The 19,522-nt window shown below is 37.2% G+C and overlaps 1 protein-coding gene across 2 annotated transcripts in view; it reads right to left on the reverse strand.

Moving 5' to 3' along the window:
- LOC126175168 (enolase-like) overlaps window positions 1–18,508 on the reverse strand; it is a 28,041-nt gene extending 9,533 nt beyond the window's left edge. Inside the window, exons 1-4 of one of the 2 annotated variants that reach the window (XM_049921758.1) lie at window positions 18,416–18,508; window positions 7,625–7,712; window positions 5,332–5,508; window positions 4,652–4,806 (exon numbers count right to left, since the gene is read on the reverse strand). In XM_049921758.1, the coding sequence (XP_049777715.1) occupies window positions 4,652–4,806; window positions 5,332–5,508; window positions 7,625–7,687 (395 nt within the window). In that variant the 5' untranslated portion in view covers window positions 7,688–7,712; window positions 18,416–18,508. Of the gene's footprint in view, window positions 1–4,651; window positions 4,807–5,331; window positions 5,509–7,624; window positions 7,713–10,569; window positions 10,632–18,415 lie in introns of those variants that run through there. The other variant, XM_049921757.1, reaches the window with a different exon arrangement.
- Window positions 18,509–19,522: the final 1,014 nt, after the last annotated feature.

Genomic DNA, 19,522 nt, shown 5'->3' on the forward strand with positions numbered 1-19,522 from the left:
TTGAAGTGTGCCAAGAACTGATTAATCGGACTAAAAATGACCCAGATTTGTTAAATACGGTAATTACAGGTGACAACTTGTGAGTATATGGATATGATCCTGAAACCAAATAACAATCTGCAATGGAAGACTCTGGTTCACCATGACTGAAAAAAAAAAAAAAAAAAAAAAAAAAAAAAAAAAAAAAAAAAAAAAAAAAGCACGGCAAAGTCTGTTGAAGGCAAAGACAATTTCGGTAATTTTTTTCACTTCTGCTGGTATTGTGCATCATTAATTTACCCCTGGAGGACAGACAATTAACCAGGAATACTACAAATGCACCCTTGAGCATTTGAGTGAAAGGTGCAGAAGAAAACACCTGCACTGTGGCAATTGAATCTCAATGTAGACAAGTGTAATGTGCTCCGAATACATAGAAAGAAAGATCCTTCATCATTTACCTACAATATAGCAGGTCAGCAACTGGAAGCAGTTAATTCCATACATTATCTGGGAGTATGCGTTAGGAGTGATTTAAAATGGAATGACCATATAAAGTTGATCGTCGGTAAAGCACATGCCAGACAGATTCATTGGAAGAATCCTAAGGAAACGCAATCTGAAAACAAAGGAAGTAGGTTACAGTACACTTGTTCGCCCACTGCTTGAATATTGATCAACAGTGTGGGATCCGTACCAGATAGGGTTGATAGAAGGAGAGAGAGAGAGAGAGAGAGAGAGAGAGAGAGAGAGAGAGAGAGAGAGAGAGAGAGAGAGAGAAGATCCAATGGAGAGCAGCGTTCTTCGTTACAGGATCATTTAGTAATCGCGAAAGCATTACAGAGATAGAGATGATAGATAAACTCCAGTGGAAGACTTTGCAGGAGAGACGCTCAGTAGCTTGGTACGGGCTTTTGTTGAAGTTTCGAGAACATACCTTCACTGAGGAATCAAGCAGTATATTGCTCCCTCCTATGTATATCTCACGAAGAGACCATGAGGATAAAATCAGAAAGATTAGAGCCCACACAGAGGCATACCGACAATCTTTCTTTCCATGAACAATACGAGACTGGAATAGAAGGGAGAACCGATAGAGGTACTCAAGAGTACCCTCTGCTACACACCGTGAGGTGGCTTGTGGAGTATGGATGTAGAAGACATGAGTTGAGCGCTACACCATGACAATGCTGCGGCTCATCATGCCTTCTCCATCACTGAATTTTTGACGTAATTAAAAATTCCTGTGCTTCCACAACTGCCATATTCCCCTGATTTGGCCCCTGCAGACTTCTACCTGTTTCCTAGACTGACATTTTCACTTAAAAGGGAAGCGATTTGACTCTATTGAGGACATCCAGGCAAATACGGAGTGTGTCCTTAACACACTTCACGAAAAAAATTTCCAGGAATGTTACCAAAAGTAAAAAAAAACACCATTGCAGTTGGTGTGTTCAGTCAGAAGGGGACTATTTTGAAGGAGATACATCACAGTAGCATGTAAGTGCCACAACTGTACAATTACAAGCCCATTCTTAAAACTTTCCAATCACATCTTGTATATTACCAAAAATAAATACAATAAAATAATTTGATTATTAAATTTAAGTATTTTGGAAGGCAGCTCCACCTTGAAGAGAGAGCAACTTGGTTCCCAGGGCAAGTTATTTGCTATGCGGGTGTTTCATAAATATAAGTGAAAAAGAAAAAAAAAAGGAACAAAAATAAGTTAGACATAAAATCTTTAAGGCAATGTCCATCATGTTAATGGCACCTGTGAGCTCTAACATATTTTTGTAAAATTTTTGAACCAGTTATTAGTTGATGCACAGATTATAGGTCGCGCAGGATATGGTGGCTGATGCACAGTGACCAGTTTTCGTCCAAACAGCTGGGAGAGTTCATTTGTTTGTTCAGAAAGGAACGCCGCCACATGTTTGCCACCTTTCGGCGATGACAGAATCAAAGTGCATGCCTTGAGATCTTTCTCAAACGATTTTACAGAAACTAATCAGTAAAAATAAATTCATTTTTGCTTTACTTGTAGCTTTATATGTCAGGTTCATTGTGAGGTGCCCATCATTCCGTTAGTGGTCATAGTTATTGGGATATTTACATTGAAGTAAGACAATGCGAGAAATTTGAGAAAGTTCCCAATGAAAAATAGGGGTCATTATGATTTTGTATTTGGTGCATATTTCATAATATGTTTCTGCATATGAAATTTAGTTGTATCTATCACCATTCTCAGGAATATTGATTGGACATAGCACACTAATTTGCCATCACATCATGCCAGTGATAAAGCCAGAGTGAAATGACTATAACATTAAATGTTTTTCTTATATTTCATAAATGGTTTGAGATATCAAAATGAGATCTGGCAAATGAAAGCACACAAAGAGGAGAGTTTTGTCGCATGGTTATTATGCAAAACTTAATTATCTACTGTGTTATTCCACTAGCTACAGACTTTCCGATTGAAGAATGTAATTTTTCAGGGCCATCAATAACTGGTCAAATGAGAATTGGAAAAACATAATTGAAGTCCTTGCACATTTACTGTCTGGTCCCTTCAACCCCCACAAACCAACCAACCAACACATTTATTTGTACCAATGATGTGCTTTTTCATAAGATGCTGATCTTATTTTTCCTTAGTTCCTCACTTGAACCACTGTTTCTGAATTATTTCACAATTGCCTTTGTACAACATGTTAGTGAAGTGAGACTGTGTAAACTCCACTATGATTTGGCAAAAGAAGCAAATTTTAATATGGCAATTCCTCACTTGTGACTCTTCTCTGAAAGTTACAAATATTTAACAAAACGGGTGAAAATAAATCGCTTCATTTTTGGTGGAATTCTTTTTAGATACTAACCAAAGAAAAGCTGACAGATGTTTCTGAATGGCCACCATGCAAGTGTGGGCATGGAGGGGCCCCATTTAATATTTACCAATATGTGAATGCATGCTTCAGTTTAGAACGGCACTTGCTCTCCAGTGCTCTGCACTTGCCCTACAGCACTCTGAGCAACCCTCCACCACTGCAGCTCTCCCCATGCTTCCCCAGCCAACTGCATATATAGCGGCCATGACATTTTGCATGCACTATACGTATGGTCTTTAATACTGGCTTGCAGGCTTGAAGTTTTTCTGGCAGTGAACTTTTTAAAATTTTTTACCTTTTTCATTTTTTGGAGCTTAATGGTGTACTGGTCTAAGAAACACCTGTCACTCTTTATGTTTATTTCATCGTATTTCCAAATATCTGATGATGGTAGTAGTCAAAACATTGTAATAATTAAATAAATTTTACTTAGTGATCTAGAAGGTTTTATTCATAAAATAATCTTCATGATCTGACTCTTAATGGAAATTTGTTTCACTGACTAATATATTAACAACTGGTTTCATATGCCAAGCACTAGCTATTTTCAAACAGTCGTGAAATTTTAAAATGGATGCTTGATGTTTGATTAACATATTAAATTTTAATGTGGAAGTAGGACAGCATGCTACATACAATATTCCAACTACCTGCTATTGCTCCATGACAAACAACCAAGAAGATTAATCACCTTTTTTTTAATGTGGCTAATTGCCAAAGTCACCTTACTATGGGTGTAACAACAGGTGATAATGCAAGTAGTTATGTAGAGGAATTGAAAACCAAATGAAATATCAAAATGTGTGACAATGTCTCTAAAACACAAATTGAGCACTATCACCATCAGATTCCCCTATTATTTAATTGGACAGATAAACAAGTCTACTCACCAAGTGGAACACACATAAAAGACAGTAGTGATTGGCAAGCTTTTGCAGCCAGTGGCTCCTTCAGGTAGAAGGGTTGAAGGGGAAGGAAGAAGGGTGGAGGGAATGGACTGGAGAGGTCTGGGAAAAAGACATATATATTGGGAAAGTTACCCAGAACCGCATGTCAGGGGAGACTTACCATATGGAATGAGAAGGAAGTATCCCCTGATTGCGGTTCTGGGCAAGTTTCCCGGTATCTATCCCTTTTCCTAGACCTCTCCAGTTCTTTCCCTTCACCGTTCTTCCTTCCCCTTCAACACTTCTGCCTGAAGGGGCCACTTGCTCCGAAAGCTTGCCAATCACAACAGTCTTATGTGTGTTCTGCCGTCAGTTGGTGAGTAGATTTCTTATCTATACAATTAAACAATTTTATCAATAACTGATAGATTCCCCTGTTAATACCTTATGTACAAATCAAAAATGTTTCTTCTTACCACAATAATAACAATAATTGTTTTTCTTTACCAACAATTTTCCCTACAGCAAATACTGGTTTGCTCTCAGGTTTAAAAAAGGTGGAAAAAGTAATGAAGAAAGATATTGCATACAAATTTTACTACTCCCTGATTCACTGTGCTTTTTTAGTACAATAGTAGGCTACATCCCAATGAAGTTCCCTACCCTAACTGCCATATCTACAAGCACACTGGACCGATATATTACATAGCACCAACAGAATGTTAAAGAACTGAGAAACAGTGGAAATGGTAAGATCAAGGCAATATAATTCTCTCACCAATGAGTAGAATGAATAAGTAAAGGTGTTTGACAATTTTTATCAAATAGTGTCAAAATTCACCTGTGGAAAGATTTTTGGTGGAAAAAAGTTAGGAGAACCTGAACAATTTGTACCTGTAGAGAGGAACGCCCTTCTTCGCTGCTCCTGCTTTGCATACTGCAAGTGAAACACCCAGGATAGCATTGGCTCCCAATTTATCCTTTTTATCTGTTCCATCTAACTTCAGCATAAATTCATCAATTTCTTTCTGCTGGGTTGCTTCAAAATTCTGAGAAAAAACAATTTACAAATTAATACATGCATAAAAAAGATGGTATCACTATGATTTTTGGCATTAGCAAGTATCTATCTCTTCACAAACCACCTAAATCAACATTTCCTTTCCCGCCAACATTTGTAATATCAACTTCAGGAAAACTAACATTTTAGCTGGGGATTTTCAGAGATGAAAAATTTTGTAGTAAAGAATAATATATCCAGTTTACTGAATTACTGTGTTAAACAAAAAATTATTTACAGCTTCCACTGTAATTCAAATCAGAATTTGATTTTTAATGGAATTATGTCCAATAGTTTAAGCACACTGTCACTACAAAGCAGCATTACATACAATTAAAAATTAATGTTAAGTTACAAGCCCTTTTCCACAGTAAATTTATTTCTTCTGAAACTATTTTATCACAGTTACGATGGAAAACATTACAGTGTGTTAAAGATGTTCATTTTAATCAAACTGATGCTGTTTTTTAGTATGCTCTCTAGCACACAAAGTACAGATTTTATTTTGCATTACCTGTTTTGAAAGCTCCGGCCATATGATCTTATTGATGTTATCAACAGCTTTTTTCACTCCCTTGCCCATGTAGTTATTTTTTTCACCATCTCTAAGTTCCAGTGCTTCATGGACACCTGTGCTAGCTCCTGACGGGACAGCAGCACGGAAAAGTCCCTGATCTGTTACCAAGTCTACCTGTGAAGAAGAACCAAATTCAATAAGTATCAACATCACATACTGAACAGGAGCTCATGGCAGGTAAGTAACTGGGAAAGAAAGTGCTGGTGATCACGCACGAATGTATATGCCCAAAATTAACACTTGAAATAACAACTGAGCAACACAACCACAGAGTAAGTTGGAACTATTGCATTTTGAAAATTTCTCTTCAAATGTAATTTTAGCAAAACTAATGAAATATTTTGGCCTGATTTTTCTTAATTGTACAAAGACAAATCAAGGTAAATAAGTGCATTCAAAGCCATGTATTAACTAACAAAAAATGGACAACACTGGATTCTGAGTACCGTATTTACTTGAATCTAAGCCACACTTGAACCTAAGCTGCACCTGAAAAATGAGACTCTAAATTCAAGGGGAGAGAAAAGTTTTAGGCCGCACCTCCAAATCGAAACAAAGTTGGTCCATTGTAATACGAGACACAATTCAGGTCAAATGAATGATGTTACAGCTACAGTAGTTTGGTTCGAGTCGTAAGCTCAGCAGTTAAGCTTTACCAGGTAGCCATTGCTATGCGTCAGGCGCTCCGTCCGTACCTATACGGGTATATGGGTACTCTTCCTTTTTCACGTGCTTTGTCTGGTTTGAACTGATTGCTTATTTTTCTTTGATCTGATAAGTGCTGTTCTCTTTGTTATAGGCATTTACGTCACTCAAAGCTGAAAATGTATTATTGCACTGTGTCATGCATTGTTTGTCGCATTCTGTTAATGAGCGTTTATGGCCTCTCGCCGCTCGCAGCATGGCTAGCTGTTGTGAGCGCTAGACTGCAATTTGTTGTTACTTACACTGCTGCTTTCTTTGATACTGATCAACAACAACCAAATAATAGACTGCTTATGATAGAAGATGTTCTGAACGAGAGTTTAGCGAAAATTTTTCTCCGTTTGAAAATCTTTGCATAAGCCTCTTTAGTACATTACATTCGGCACAGAAATTAGACTCATCGTAGATTTAAAAATCTAGTCAATTGCCGTGCTTCATTTATGACTATCACTATTAGGCATAAGAATAATACGAATATAAACATGACATGGTATGTATATTCTTCCGTGTTTGCTGTTGTCTCACTCTAGTTTCGTAGTTTGTTAGGCAGACAGGATTTAAATGAGATAGCAAACATGAAAGAATACATGGCTAAATGTTTATATTCGTTTTATTCTTATGGTGAAGAGAATACTGCATGTGATTCACAATTCATAAAATTCCTATGAGCAACCATCTCTTCTCACAGGTAGGAAAAAATTCAGAATGTAGAGTTGGCCGTATTGATAAACATCCCAAACAGTCTTCCAGTCAGATTTTCGTAGTACATTGAAATGCTGCTACATTTGAAGATGAACAATACGTAATTTGTATTTACTTTGTTGGATAATGTATGAAAAATGCAGTGGTCAAAACTCAGGGCAGAGAAAACGCTCGTCTTCAACCCTTTTTTTATTTAATTTACTAACTGATGCACAGGTTTTGGCGCCAGTATTTATCTTTGTGCCTGCAAAGCATGCCTGTATATCGCTACATATATTCGACGGCAGAAGTTAGTTGTGGCGGAACCTACAAACATATTTCAGAACTCCCGCCTACGTTGCACTTGATTCTAAGCCGCAGGTGGTTTTTTGGAGTACAGAAACCGGAAAAAAAGTGCAGTTTAGATTCGAGCAAATACGGTAGTTGCATCTTTATATATCAACAAGTAACCTGTGGTCTCCAGACATGTTCTGATTAGTGCAGGATAAAAAAAACCACACAAATTTACAAATATGGTCACAGACTGATATTTTATAATTGGGCTTGTTTTGCTATTATTTCTGCAATGTCTCTGAATTCATCACCATTATAAAACAGCCTGATTTGTCACGTTTTCATTACATTCTGCTCCAAGTTTGTCACTTACATTTAGAAGCTCCTGAAATTTTCTGTTTGTAATATAATGTAGAAAATTGTTGCAGTGCTAAATTTGTAGAACATAATACTGGTACAATCTAAAGAGATTAGCATATTTCCATTGTTTCAAAGCATGAAAAAAATTCACATAAATACTTAAAAACCAAATAAGAAACTTTTTAAATACCTCCACAGTAGGGTTTCCTCTGGAGTCAAAGATCTGGCGTGCATGGCAGCTCTTAAGTGGCATTTTGAGAGAAAAATTCCGATGACAACTGAAAGGAAATCACAAGATCATATTCTAGATCACAATCAAAGGGATATTTTATACTAATGTAAGACCCATATACACTTATATCACGTGTTATATTAGCAAATGTAAAACGGCTTTTCTATCCCAACATCAGCTTTAGAATCAATTAATTGATATATTGGTAAAAACTGATGGAGTGATTTAACTACATCTACATATATAATCCACTACCCACCAAGCGGTGTTTAAGGACTGCATCGCTTCAGGAGTCTACCAATAAACTGCAATCTAGAGTTTGCCTTACCTGTTACTTGTGTAATTTGATAATTCCATTTGAGAGCATTTCGAATAGTCACACCCAGACACTTGACAGAAGTTACTGCTTCCAAAGACTGGGCATTTATTTTGTACTCTTACATTATTGGGGATTTTCACTTTGTTATATGCAGTAGATTACATTTACTAATATTGAGAGGGAACTGCCACTCATTACACCACACATTTATTTACTGCAAATCCTCATTGATTTGTTCAAAACTTTCGTGACACTACTTTCCTGTAAACTACAGCATCATCGGCAAACAGTCTAATGCCACTATCAATACCATCAACCAGATCATTTATGTAAATCTTAGAAAGCAGTGGACCTATTACGCTGCCCTGGGGCACACCTGATGTTATGCTTGTTTCTGTTGAAGTCTCCCCATTCAGGACAACATACTCCTCTCTGTCTCTCAGAAAACTCTCTATCCAACTGCATATGTCATCAGATAGACTGTAAACGTGCACTTTTTGGAGCAAGTGACAGCGCGGAACTAAGTCAAATGCCTTTAGAAAGTCGAGGAATATGGGATCAACCTGGGAGCGGTATCTAGAGCCTGTTGTATATCATGCACAAAGAGGGCCAGCTGTGTCTCACATGACAACTGTTTCTTAAAACTGTGCTGGTGTCTGCAGATGAACTTCTCAGAGTTTAGAAAGGTCATTATGTCCGAACACAAAATATGTTCCACGATTCTACAACAAATTGATGTCAGTAAACTGGCCGATAATGAGGAACATCTAATTTTCTACTCTTTTTATAGACTGCTATGATCTGGGCCTTCTTTCAGTCCTGTGGAACTTTCCGCTGTACCAATGATCTGATAGATGATGGATAAGAATGGTGCTATATTTGTAGCATAGTCAACATAAAATCTTACAGGGATACCGTCTGGGCCAGATGTCTTTCTGGCATCTGAGGATCTTAACTGTTTTACAATCCATGATACACTAAACACTATGCCAGCCATCCTTGCATTTGTTCGATAATTGAAAAGGGGACTGGTGCTGCAGTTCTCTACCGTAAATGAGTTTTTGAACGCTAGGATTAGAATTTTGGCCTTCTGTTTATCATCATCTGTTACATTACCCATATTGTCAGCAAGAGAAGGTATTAAATTATTTGTAGCGTTCATAGATTTTACATATGACCAAAATTTCTTGGGGCTATTTTTAGAATCTGTAGGTAAAATATTGCTGTCAAATTTGTTAAAAGAATCTCTCATTGACCTTTTGACAGCTGCTTTCATTTCGCATAATTTGTTTGTCAGCAGGGCAGTGACTACGTTTAAAACGATGTGCAAAATTCTCTGCTTTCTCAGCAACTTCCTAATATGCTTGTTGAACCAAAGTGGATCCTTTCCCTTCCCTATATTTTTTGCTAGGCACGTATTTCTCTAGCACATGGTGTACAATACCTTTAAATTCCGACCAAAGATGCTCAATATCTTTGTATCCCACGGTGAATGCTTGGAGCTGACAATGAAGACATTCATTAATGACACTTATTTGCTTTCCCAAACAATGTGTTCTGTTAACTGGTATCAACATGTATCTTTCATCCTGAAGTGAGGAATATGGTGTCACAAAATTTCATGTCAGTTTAAAACTTAATCTTTTATTTAGCAAGCAATGTTGCAAATACTGAGTTACCACACAATTTATACTGTACTTAAAAATGACCAATGCCAGTAAACTGATCAGGAGTTACTAATTCACAATTTTTTTCTCATTTCAAGTGACTGCACTATTTTTATACAGTTCAAACAGAAAAAATTCAAAGTAAACTGTTCTGGTTTGGTTTGAAGAATTCTCAGGTGTCCCAATAGGTCATATCATAATTACTCCATGATATTTCAGCAAAGAACATATAGCCACCTTTGGTGGTCCCTGATGAATGTTGCTCCCTTCCTGTCGGTGCCCTATATATGCTGGCTATTACTCCCTCCACACTCCAGTCTATTGCTATCCATGCTGCTGCTATGGTGGGCAGTGGCACTGGTGAGGGTAGTGGCACCCAGCTCCAAACTCTGATCTCCAGTGGCCCGTGCTATCACAGTCTGAACCCAACCTCACCGAACAGGAACAGTCAGCATATATAGGATGCAGAGAGGAGGGGAGCACCTTTCATCAGCAACCACCTGAAGATGGCAACTAGTCAGTGTGCTGATATAATGTGGAGTAATTGTGATGTTATCCAGACGCACACCCGATAATTCTACAAGCTAGAAATCTGCTGTGAAAACACCAGATCACATATACTGTTTTGGAATTACTTTTCATGGTAGTTATGTTAAGCTATAATGAATTTCACTATAGCCCAAATGCCCTATGCTGTGAAAGCACAAATATTTTTGAAATATAAGCAGCATACCAATTACATCAGTTGTATTGAATATAATTTGAAGTTCAAATTATAAACTGCTATAAAGGGAAGTCCAACTCTCTTTATAGAGTGAGTAAACTTCTGTTTGTTTATACATTATTTTATTACCAAATACAAAATGAAAATCATATAGTGTTAATATACAAAATCTACTTGTGAAATTTGTGCTTACCACCTTACTGAGAATTTCATTAATGTTCTCAGAACACATTGGTTCATTTTAATACTTCTACAGAACATCTTTTTGTATTCTTAAAGATTAAATCCTGTTCCAAAAGAACTGATTCATTATTTGGTTTGTGACAACCTTCACCATAACTTCCTGTAATTACATTTTCCATCTTTATTAACTGCCACATAACATTACAACATATAAATCAGTAGTCATAATTCAAAACTGCTACGAGCTGAGTACACTCGAGAATGTACTTAGTTCATTTGCCAGCTCAGTAATAAAGACTGCTTGCTACACAGTATCTAAAAGAAAAAATGGCATGTCATTTGACACAATACTGAATTTTTTTTAATTGTAACACAGTAAAAGAGAAACAGAAATACCATTTAATAAGAGTAATCACCCCATCTACTGACCAACATATTTTATTTAAATGCTGGTACTACATCCATAAACTCAAATAAATGCTGGTACCACATCAATAAACTCAAACAGGGGCACAGAGAGAGAGAGAGAGAGAGAGAGAGAGATGTGTGTGGAACAGCAAAGCAATTGCAGTGTTGTAAAGGGAAGATAAGATTAAGATCAGGAGGTAAAATTATGTCAAAGTTGAGGTCATTAGTGAGAGTACACATTTGGGTTGGGAAAGGAAATTCCTGACATCTGCCTTGCATCATTTAAAGAGGCCACAGAAAACCTTACTCTGGATGTCCACACTGGGATTAGTAACTTGGTCCTGTTGACAGCATGTTCAATGTCAACAAAACGGGATAAAGGAGGTGGTTTAACTGAGAAAGGGTAATATACAATCAAGTGTTCTCAAATGAAAGCTCACTGTTGAAGTTATGTTGCCGAAGATTTAAGTGGGGGTCCACATCCATTAATTAATGCAACTAGTAACCAAGGATCCAGACACGATTGTTAACATTGCCTATTTGTACCATAAATTTGGCCGGTGTTAATATTGGTTGTATGGGTGAGGGAAGGAACAAGAGGGAAATAGTTAAAGCAAGTAAGAAATATAAAACAGCTAAGACACCCTGAGAGAAACTAAGTAATTTGGAAACTGATGGGAGCAACATTAAGGTACTTTTTTATTATGGAATGAGGAACTCTCACCTGAATCTAAGAGCATTATCATGAAAACTGTGGCTCTTTTACAGTAGCTATAGCTATAGCTATAGTACAGACTAACATACAATGACTATATAAGCATAGTTTTCCAACAGATTGAACAGGCATTTGTCAAGAAATTGTTGCAGATGAATTGTTGGGAGCAGACACTTTCAAAGTGAACTATAGGTAAACATCATTTAAGAGAAAACTGTAAACAGTTTTGGAAGTTTCTCTGGGGCCTTTGTATATATTAAAGATAAAATGTAAGGAAAGAATCTACAAAGAAATTTTGACATATGTTTAAAATCAGCACAAACTATCACTACACTAGTATGATGTAGTGGTGTAGCTCAGCTGTTAAAATTAGCAAAACCTATCACTGCAGCAGTATGGTGTACTGGTCTAGCTCAGAGGACAACAGACTACAAATACAAAGGTCCGGAGTTCTATTTGCACTTAGTCGTAGGGCTTTTTCTGTTACCTATCCTCCTTTCAGCTGATTTGATAACGTGAAAAATGCCAAATTGCACTGTTGTTTGAGGTCCACACAAACTGTAGTTCCTCCTATAATTGGCTAGGTAATCAAGTTCAAACATCAGAGATAGACAAAGCCTTTAACAGGATCATGTCTAGTAAAACACTGCAATAGTCAAACCATTGTATTGTGAACAGTTTTACTTATTGCACACCCAGTTTAAAATCAAAGCAACGAAATTAGCAAGCAACATCACTGTTTTGAAAGGATCCTAAAAACTCCTCAGTTATAGTTTTTTAAATTATTATCTACTACCTAGTTCATATTTACTATACTGACATTTATAAAAATAACAGTTAATTAGGCACTGCAAGAAAAGAAGCCACCTAATTACAATGAATATTTCAACTAGTCATGCAGCTAACAGGGCTCTTCAAACTGCAAACAGATACTCAAATTTTAGAAGTAGTGGTTACAGAAGCTGGACTTTTAATTCTCCTTTTAAGTTGGAGATATTGCAGAACAAACTCTCACCCTACACAACAAAAATGTCTACATGGAAATTATTTTTGCCTTTAACTGTGGCAGAATAACTCAAAGATCACTGAATTACTATCATTATTTTCAATAAATATCACTAATGAACAGGTGCAATGAAAAATGAATGTATGAATATCAAGATGCTTTAAGAACAAAGGACGATTAGGGTTTAACATACCAAAGGTAACAAAGTAATTGGAGACAGAGCACACACACTGATTGCTTAGGGAAGCCATTCCTGCCCTTTCAAAGGAACTATCCTGTTATTCACTTTAAGAAATTTAGGTGAAATCACAGGAAACAAACCAGGATACAATTTGAACTGCTAACTGTCTTACCATTGTGCCGTATAACTTCATAAGATTTGTGAGAGGGCTGTAATCAAATGATATACAGTTTTCACTTTGTAAATTGCTATTACTTTGGAATACATTTTTCTAGTATGTTTAATTTAGTTTCATTTTCACATATTATAAAGCCAAAAGTGAAAAGACACTGGGAGTATGCAAAATAAATTGCTGCTTTTGTTAAAGGCAGCACGAGAGAGACTTCGGTGCAACACATGCTAAATGAAGAATCTTTATTAATGGTCTCAATGGCATTTTACACGGGGTTTCATTTAACGTGACTATATTTCTGCCACCGTCATGTCGTTACTTGCTTGAAATTGCAAGTTGTGAATCTATGGGATTAGGAATTAAAGTACTTGATACAGACCTGTTGCAATTTGACAGGTCGTCATTAAGTGTTCAGCAGGCTACAGATGAGTTGTGCCATTTAACTAGTAAGTTTGTTATCGGCAAACATTACAGATTTTTGAAAGATTCTGTAAAGTCATTGGAAATTAATTTAACTAGATCAAGAACAGTATTGGACACAGTACAATGTCCTGTTGGATTCCGTAATTTGCAGTCAACCATTCTGAGACCCTATCTATTCACCGAGGTCCGTCAATATAATACTCTGGTTCTGCAGATGAATGTGGTTATTACCACAATACTTCAGTTTCCTCGATAGATATGGTTAAACTAACAAAGCCCTTGACAAGGTCAACACAATCTGAAGGGTCTAGTGTTTACCCTGAAGTGTGATAGTTGCATGGACTATATCATCAGTGCTTTTTATCTGTAAATGCTGTTTGTCTAGTGGAGATGATGAGTATTTAAGACTGAGATACTGTCTACTTGCTTTGACCAGTCACATTTATACACGTGCTTTCTTTGGGTCGACAGAAGCGTCTGATCCCACGCGTCTGCTTTGACCCGTGACGTAATGGTGTTGTGTGTGACGTCATGACGGCGCGGAGTTTGGTTTGAGTGTGTGTCTCCAGTTCTGTTTTATCTTATTTTATTTACTTTTCTGATCTGTTCGTTCTATCCCGTGAGATTTTTTTTTTTTTTTAAATTTAAAAACACTTATTACTTATTTTAATTATGTTTCCTCGAATTTCTGTTTTAGTTTATTATATTTATCTTTCTGATCTGTTCGTTCTATCCCGTGAGATTTTTTTTAAAAAGGCAAAAAAACACTAATCAGCTACTGAAGCATCTTTATCTTCTATGGGTTGCAGGGGTTACGACCCCTGGGGAGGTAGGTGGGTGTTCATGCATGGCTGTATTCACTTACACGTTGTAGCTACGCAAGGCGTCTAAATTTGTTTATATTTAGTTTGCCCCCCACCCAAAACACCCCATTTCCCGCGATTGTCCCGTTAGTGTCATTAGGCTTCTTGTGGAAAGTGTGTGTGTTTGTTTTTGTTTCCGCCATATTTGTGACGTCATGGGTCAAAGCAGACGGGTGGGATCGGACGCTTCCATATTTCCCTTTCTTTTGAAGTGGTAGTTGTGGTGACAACCTTAACTGTAGCATAGCTCCAGGCTAGGTAAATTGCAAGGTGACTTAGTTGGCAAAGTCAATGAATGTGTTGCAACAATATAATTTCTCTGTTTTACGTACTTAATCATTTCCATTCCTGATTAAAGGCTATTTTTGCACAGTGGTTCGAGATTTTCAAATTTTTAATATATTTGAAGCACCCAAATGGAAATTTACAAGCTATAGCTAGCAGACTTGCATACACTATAATAAGGTTACATGCATAGGGATCTAAAGTATGTGCTAATCTAGAATTATTTCATCTGAACATAAGTATGCCCAAATATTACGAAAAGAAGAATAAGAAAACAGAATGGAGATATTTCTATGACTGCATCCATGCAAAAAGGTGCCATTAATGCCATAATATTCTAGTTTACTGACTAGAATTTGATGGTCTATGCAATTGAAGGTCTTGGCAAGGTCAACCAACACCCCAACAGAACAGTTTTTCTTTTTTAACTCAACCAACACTTAATTTGTGAGGTAACGTGGTTTTACTACTGGAAAGCCCTCTGCAAACACTAAAGTTATAAGCACTTAATTTTGGCTCAGAAAGGTGAGCCAACAGTATTTTCTGTCTAACCCTGAAATGGATCTATAATCAAGTGCTCTGCTTAACCTTATATATATATATATATATATATATATATATATATATAATAGAGGGAAACATTCCACGTGGGAAAAATATATTTAAAAAGAAAGATGATGAGACTTACCCAACAAAAGCGCTGGCAGGTCGATAGACACACAAATAAACACAAACATACACACAAAACTCTAGCTTTCGCAACCAACGGTTGCCTCGTCAGGAAAGAGGGAAGGAGAAGGAAAGACAAAAGGATTGGGTTTTAAGGGAGAGGGTAAGGAGTCATTCCAATCCCGGGAGCGGAAAGACTTACCTTAGGGGGAATTGTCTGCTTGTGTCTGTGTATGTGTGGATGGATATGTGTGTGTGTGCGAGTGTAAACCTATCCTTTTTTCCCCCTAAGGTAAGTCTTTCCGCTCCCGGGATTGGAATGACTCCTTACCCTCTCCCTTAAAACCCAATCCTTTTGTCTTTCCTTCTCCTTCCCTCTTTCCTGACGAGGCAACCGTTGGTTGCGAAAGCTAGAGTTTTGTGTGTATGTTTGTGTTTATTTGTGTGTCTATCGACCTGCCAGCGCTTTTGTTGGGTAAGTCTCATCATCTTTCTTTTTAAATAAATAAATAAATATATATATATATATATATATGAATATAATAGAGGGAAACATTCCACGTGGGAAAAATATATTTAAAAAGAAAGATGATGAGACTTACCCAACAAAAGCGCTGGCAGGTCGATAGACACACAAATAAACACAAACATACACACAAAACTCTAGCTTTCGCAACCAACGGTTGCCTCGTCAGGAAAGAGGGAAGGAGAAGGAAAGAGAAAAGGATTGGGTTTTAAGGGAGAGGGTAAGGAGTCATTCCAATCCCGGGAGCGGAAAGACTTACCTTAGGGGGAAAAAAGGACAGGTTTACACTCGCACACACACACATATCCATCCACACATACACAGACACAAGCAGACATTTGTGTGTGTGTGCGAGTGTAAACCTGTCCTTTTTTCCCCCTAAGGTAAGTCTTTCCGCTCCCGGGATTGGAATGACTCCTTACCCTCTCCCTTAAAACCCAATCCTTTTCTCTTTCCTTCTCCTTCCCTCTTTCCTGACGAGGCAACCGTTGGTTGCGAAAGCTAGAGTTTTGTGTGTATGTTTGTGTTTATTTGTGTGTCTATCGACCTGCCAGCGCTTTTGTTGGGTAAGTCTCATCATCTTTCTTTTTAAATATATATATATATATATATAGGTTTGTCAGAAAATAGATCTTTCCGTAGGTAGATTACAAAAGTAGCTCAAGAGCAGTTCTACCAATCATCAAGACTTTAGTATTCTGCTAAAAACAAGGATATCTGGCCAAAACTGTTTATTTGGAATATGATTTCTCTGACATCTTGGTTGTTAGTTTTTCAAACAAACAACAAAAAGTGGTGTGCTCAGTACTGCTGGGAGTAAATAACTCCTCTGTATTTGGCAGGTTGTTACTACATGCGAAATATGCAACAATTGTCACAAAACAAAATTTAATTCAGTGGCCAATGATACCACCATTTCACGTCAACAGCTACTGTCTGGCAACTCTGTTTCATTCACTTCATTGTTTTTGTATGATGAGTAGCAAGAGTCAAAACTTAACCTAGGGAGAAGCTTTTTAGCCTCTGCATTACAACACACTAGAACTGGCAACTGAACAAGGGAATTGGACACATTAAGTACATTCTGACTGCAGTGAGGGGATGTATTTCAGAAGATATTACAGAGGACCAGTAACACTGGAGGTTATTAAAGCAACATAAAATTTCGTTTACACAAAATAAGAAAATGAAAAGCATACTGAGCCTGACAAGAACACTACTAAAGACCGTTATTAACAGCAGCCAACACAAAATAAATAAGATTCATACATAAGACATGGAATAAATTCGAATAATGTCAATGGACAGCTTTACATACGAAGATGGAAAGCTAAGGGTAACTATGAGCATAGCTGCATCTTGTATCAAGTTTTAATAATGGAAAAGAAATAAATTAGCTTTTGTATAACAGTGGCATTTTTAACCAAAAGTGGACTTTTTCTCAAGTGTCACATAGAACATCAAAGTAGTTCAGTCTGAGTTGCAATGTGGTATTGAAGGCCAAAAGCAGTGAGACCATGAGAAAAATCTAATGTTCAGAGAACAATATTTAAGGGGTGTTGGAAAAAGTACTGGTAGGGGGAGGGTGGGAAGGAAGGAAGGAAGAGAGAGAGAGAGAGAGAGAGAGAGAGAGAGAGAGGGTGGTGGTGGTGGTGGGGGGGGGGGGTTTACACGTAGTTTTCAAGCTTAAGCTATCGTATGTAGTCTTCATTTACACTTCGTATCTTAAATAGGAAAACCACTGCTGAAGTGAGCACATAAGGTTTTCGTGCATTCGTGATCCGATTTACACGAGTTATATTCTGCAACCTGGTCTCGTTGCCAGCCAATCGGTCAAGATTAGAGGTTGCCGTCAATTATTCTGTATGTACAATGCTCCCTGTACAGTAAGTGTATGTCGTATGATGTAAGCCTACGGTTTCATCTTTCGTAGACACCATTTTATTACGTGTAAAGCTAGGAATATTACATTCCACAGCAGTGAAAAAGTTTAATGACGAATCTACAATCAGTTTTATAACACAATTAGCCACAGGATAAAAAAAAAGAATAACGTTTTCGAATCGCCGGACTTTAATATTAACTCTGGATTAGGACGAATGGTGTCAATGCATGCTCTGTCGATGCTTAGTTATGACAGCTATGACATTAACTCTTTCCGCCTACTTCCGCAACAAAGACTAACTACGCCACATAAATTGACGTGACCGCGTTTAAATGACAAACTGAACGAGTTACGTTTAGTTAACCGTGTCATGTTACCGGTACGGCTTTCCCACCTGTTTCCGGAGCGTGACGTTCATTTTGAACTTGTTAGTTATAATTGATATGTAATGGGTTTAAGAGTATAAGAAAATAAATTTAGGATGGAAGGCCAAATTTACTACTTGTGTGCCACTCCTCTAATAGAAATAGAATACTATATGAAGACCGGCTTAAACTCAAGGGCATCGAAGGTGACTGTATTTGCCACTGAGAGGAACTGGAGAAAAAAAAGGACTAAATTATTGACATAAGCACAAAAATATTCTGTAGTACATATATCCTGCAGGTAAAAAGCGACTTTTAGCATGAAACTTGTCCACCTACACTTTCGAACTAAGCTCACCTTACAGCACAGCAGTGTAGCGACTCTCCAGCTCGAACTCCAATCTCCTACTGAATTGACCTTCAGGAAAGGGCGGAATACCACCTAGACTGAAACGTCAAAATGCAGCCCATTACTTACAAACTGCAATATACATTATAAATGTGAAACACTGAAATAATATTACAGATAGGAGTTTTTGATAGCATTTTCTCGTAGTATCGAAAGCTTTAGACGGAAATAGAAATTTTAAAATCAACTCGCAATATCCAACGCGGCTCAAATGAATTTCCGTTACCCGCGAAATTCAAAATAATGCAAGCTAACGGCTGGCTATTGCAATTATTACGTAGTACTAGAGCTATTAGTCAAAAATCTGACCCAGTTTTGAAGCATTGATGGGTAGGGAAATAGGACAGATTATACGATGCCATGAGATTTATTCATTACAATCTTAAAAATTTAATACAATATCCCTCTGATTTGCCGCAAGGAAAATGCCGAAAATTGTGTTTAACAAGTTTTTCAAAAATATATAAAGTATTCACAAGATGTACATATATTCATCGTACTTCAGCAGAAATATCTGTAGACACTTTTATTTTCTCTGATCTTTTATTTCTCCCATAAAATCCCAAGGCCAATGTCAACAGGCACATTGTCTTACATACCGTATTACTTTGTACCAGTTGGTAGATACAACTATCATAGTATTTAAATCACAAAATGAAGTCATCAGTACCAGTTTATTCATTTCTAAAATAATGCATTAACCCTGCGCAACTACCCTGTTCGTTTGTACCACCGTTGCTACGAGGGGTCTCTCAGACCCGACCTGCATATCAGTCTGATTTGTTATGAATAGGGAGCACAAAAGGGCTTTGCATTCATGTACGTTGTCTAGATGAAGTAAACAAACACGCTTTGCTTTGGGTTTGAGTAAATTGTTGTCCTTTATTACTACGTAAGCAAATTAGACAGCGATTCTAACATTTACATAACGTACAGGACAAAAATGGTTGAACGATGTGACTGTCGTGTGTCATAGCACACAAAATAGAACAATGAAAGCTACGAAAACCAAACTCAGGTATGAACAGATAAGTAGAAAACAAGTACGAAGACGTT

The sequence above is a fragment of the Schistocerca cancellata genome, chromosome 3 (assembly GCF_023864275.1).
Source record: "Schistocerca cancellata isolate TAMUIC-IGC-003103 chromosome 3, iqSchCanc2.1, whole genome shotgun sequence".
Classification (NCBI taxonomy): Eukaryota; Metazoa; Arthropoda; class Insecta; order Orthoptera; family Acrididae; genus Schistocerca; species Schistocerca cancellata.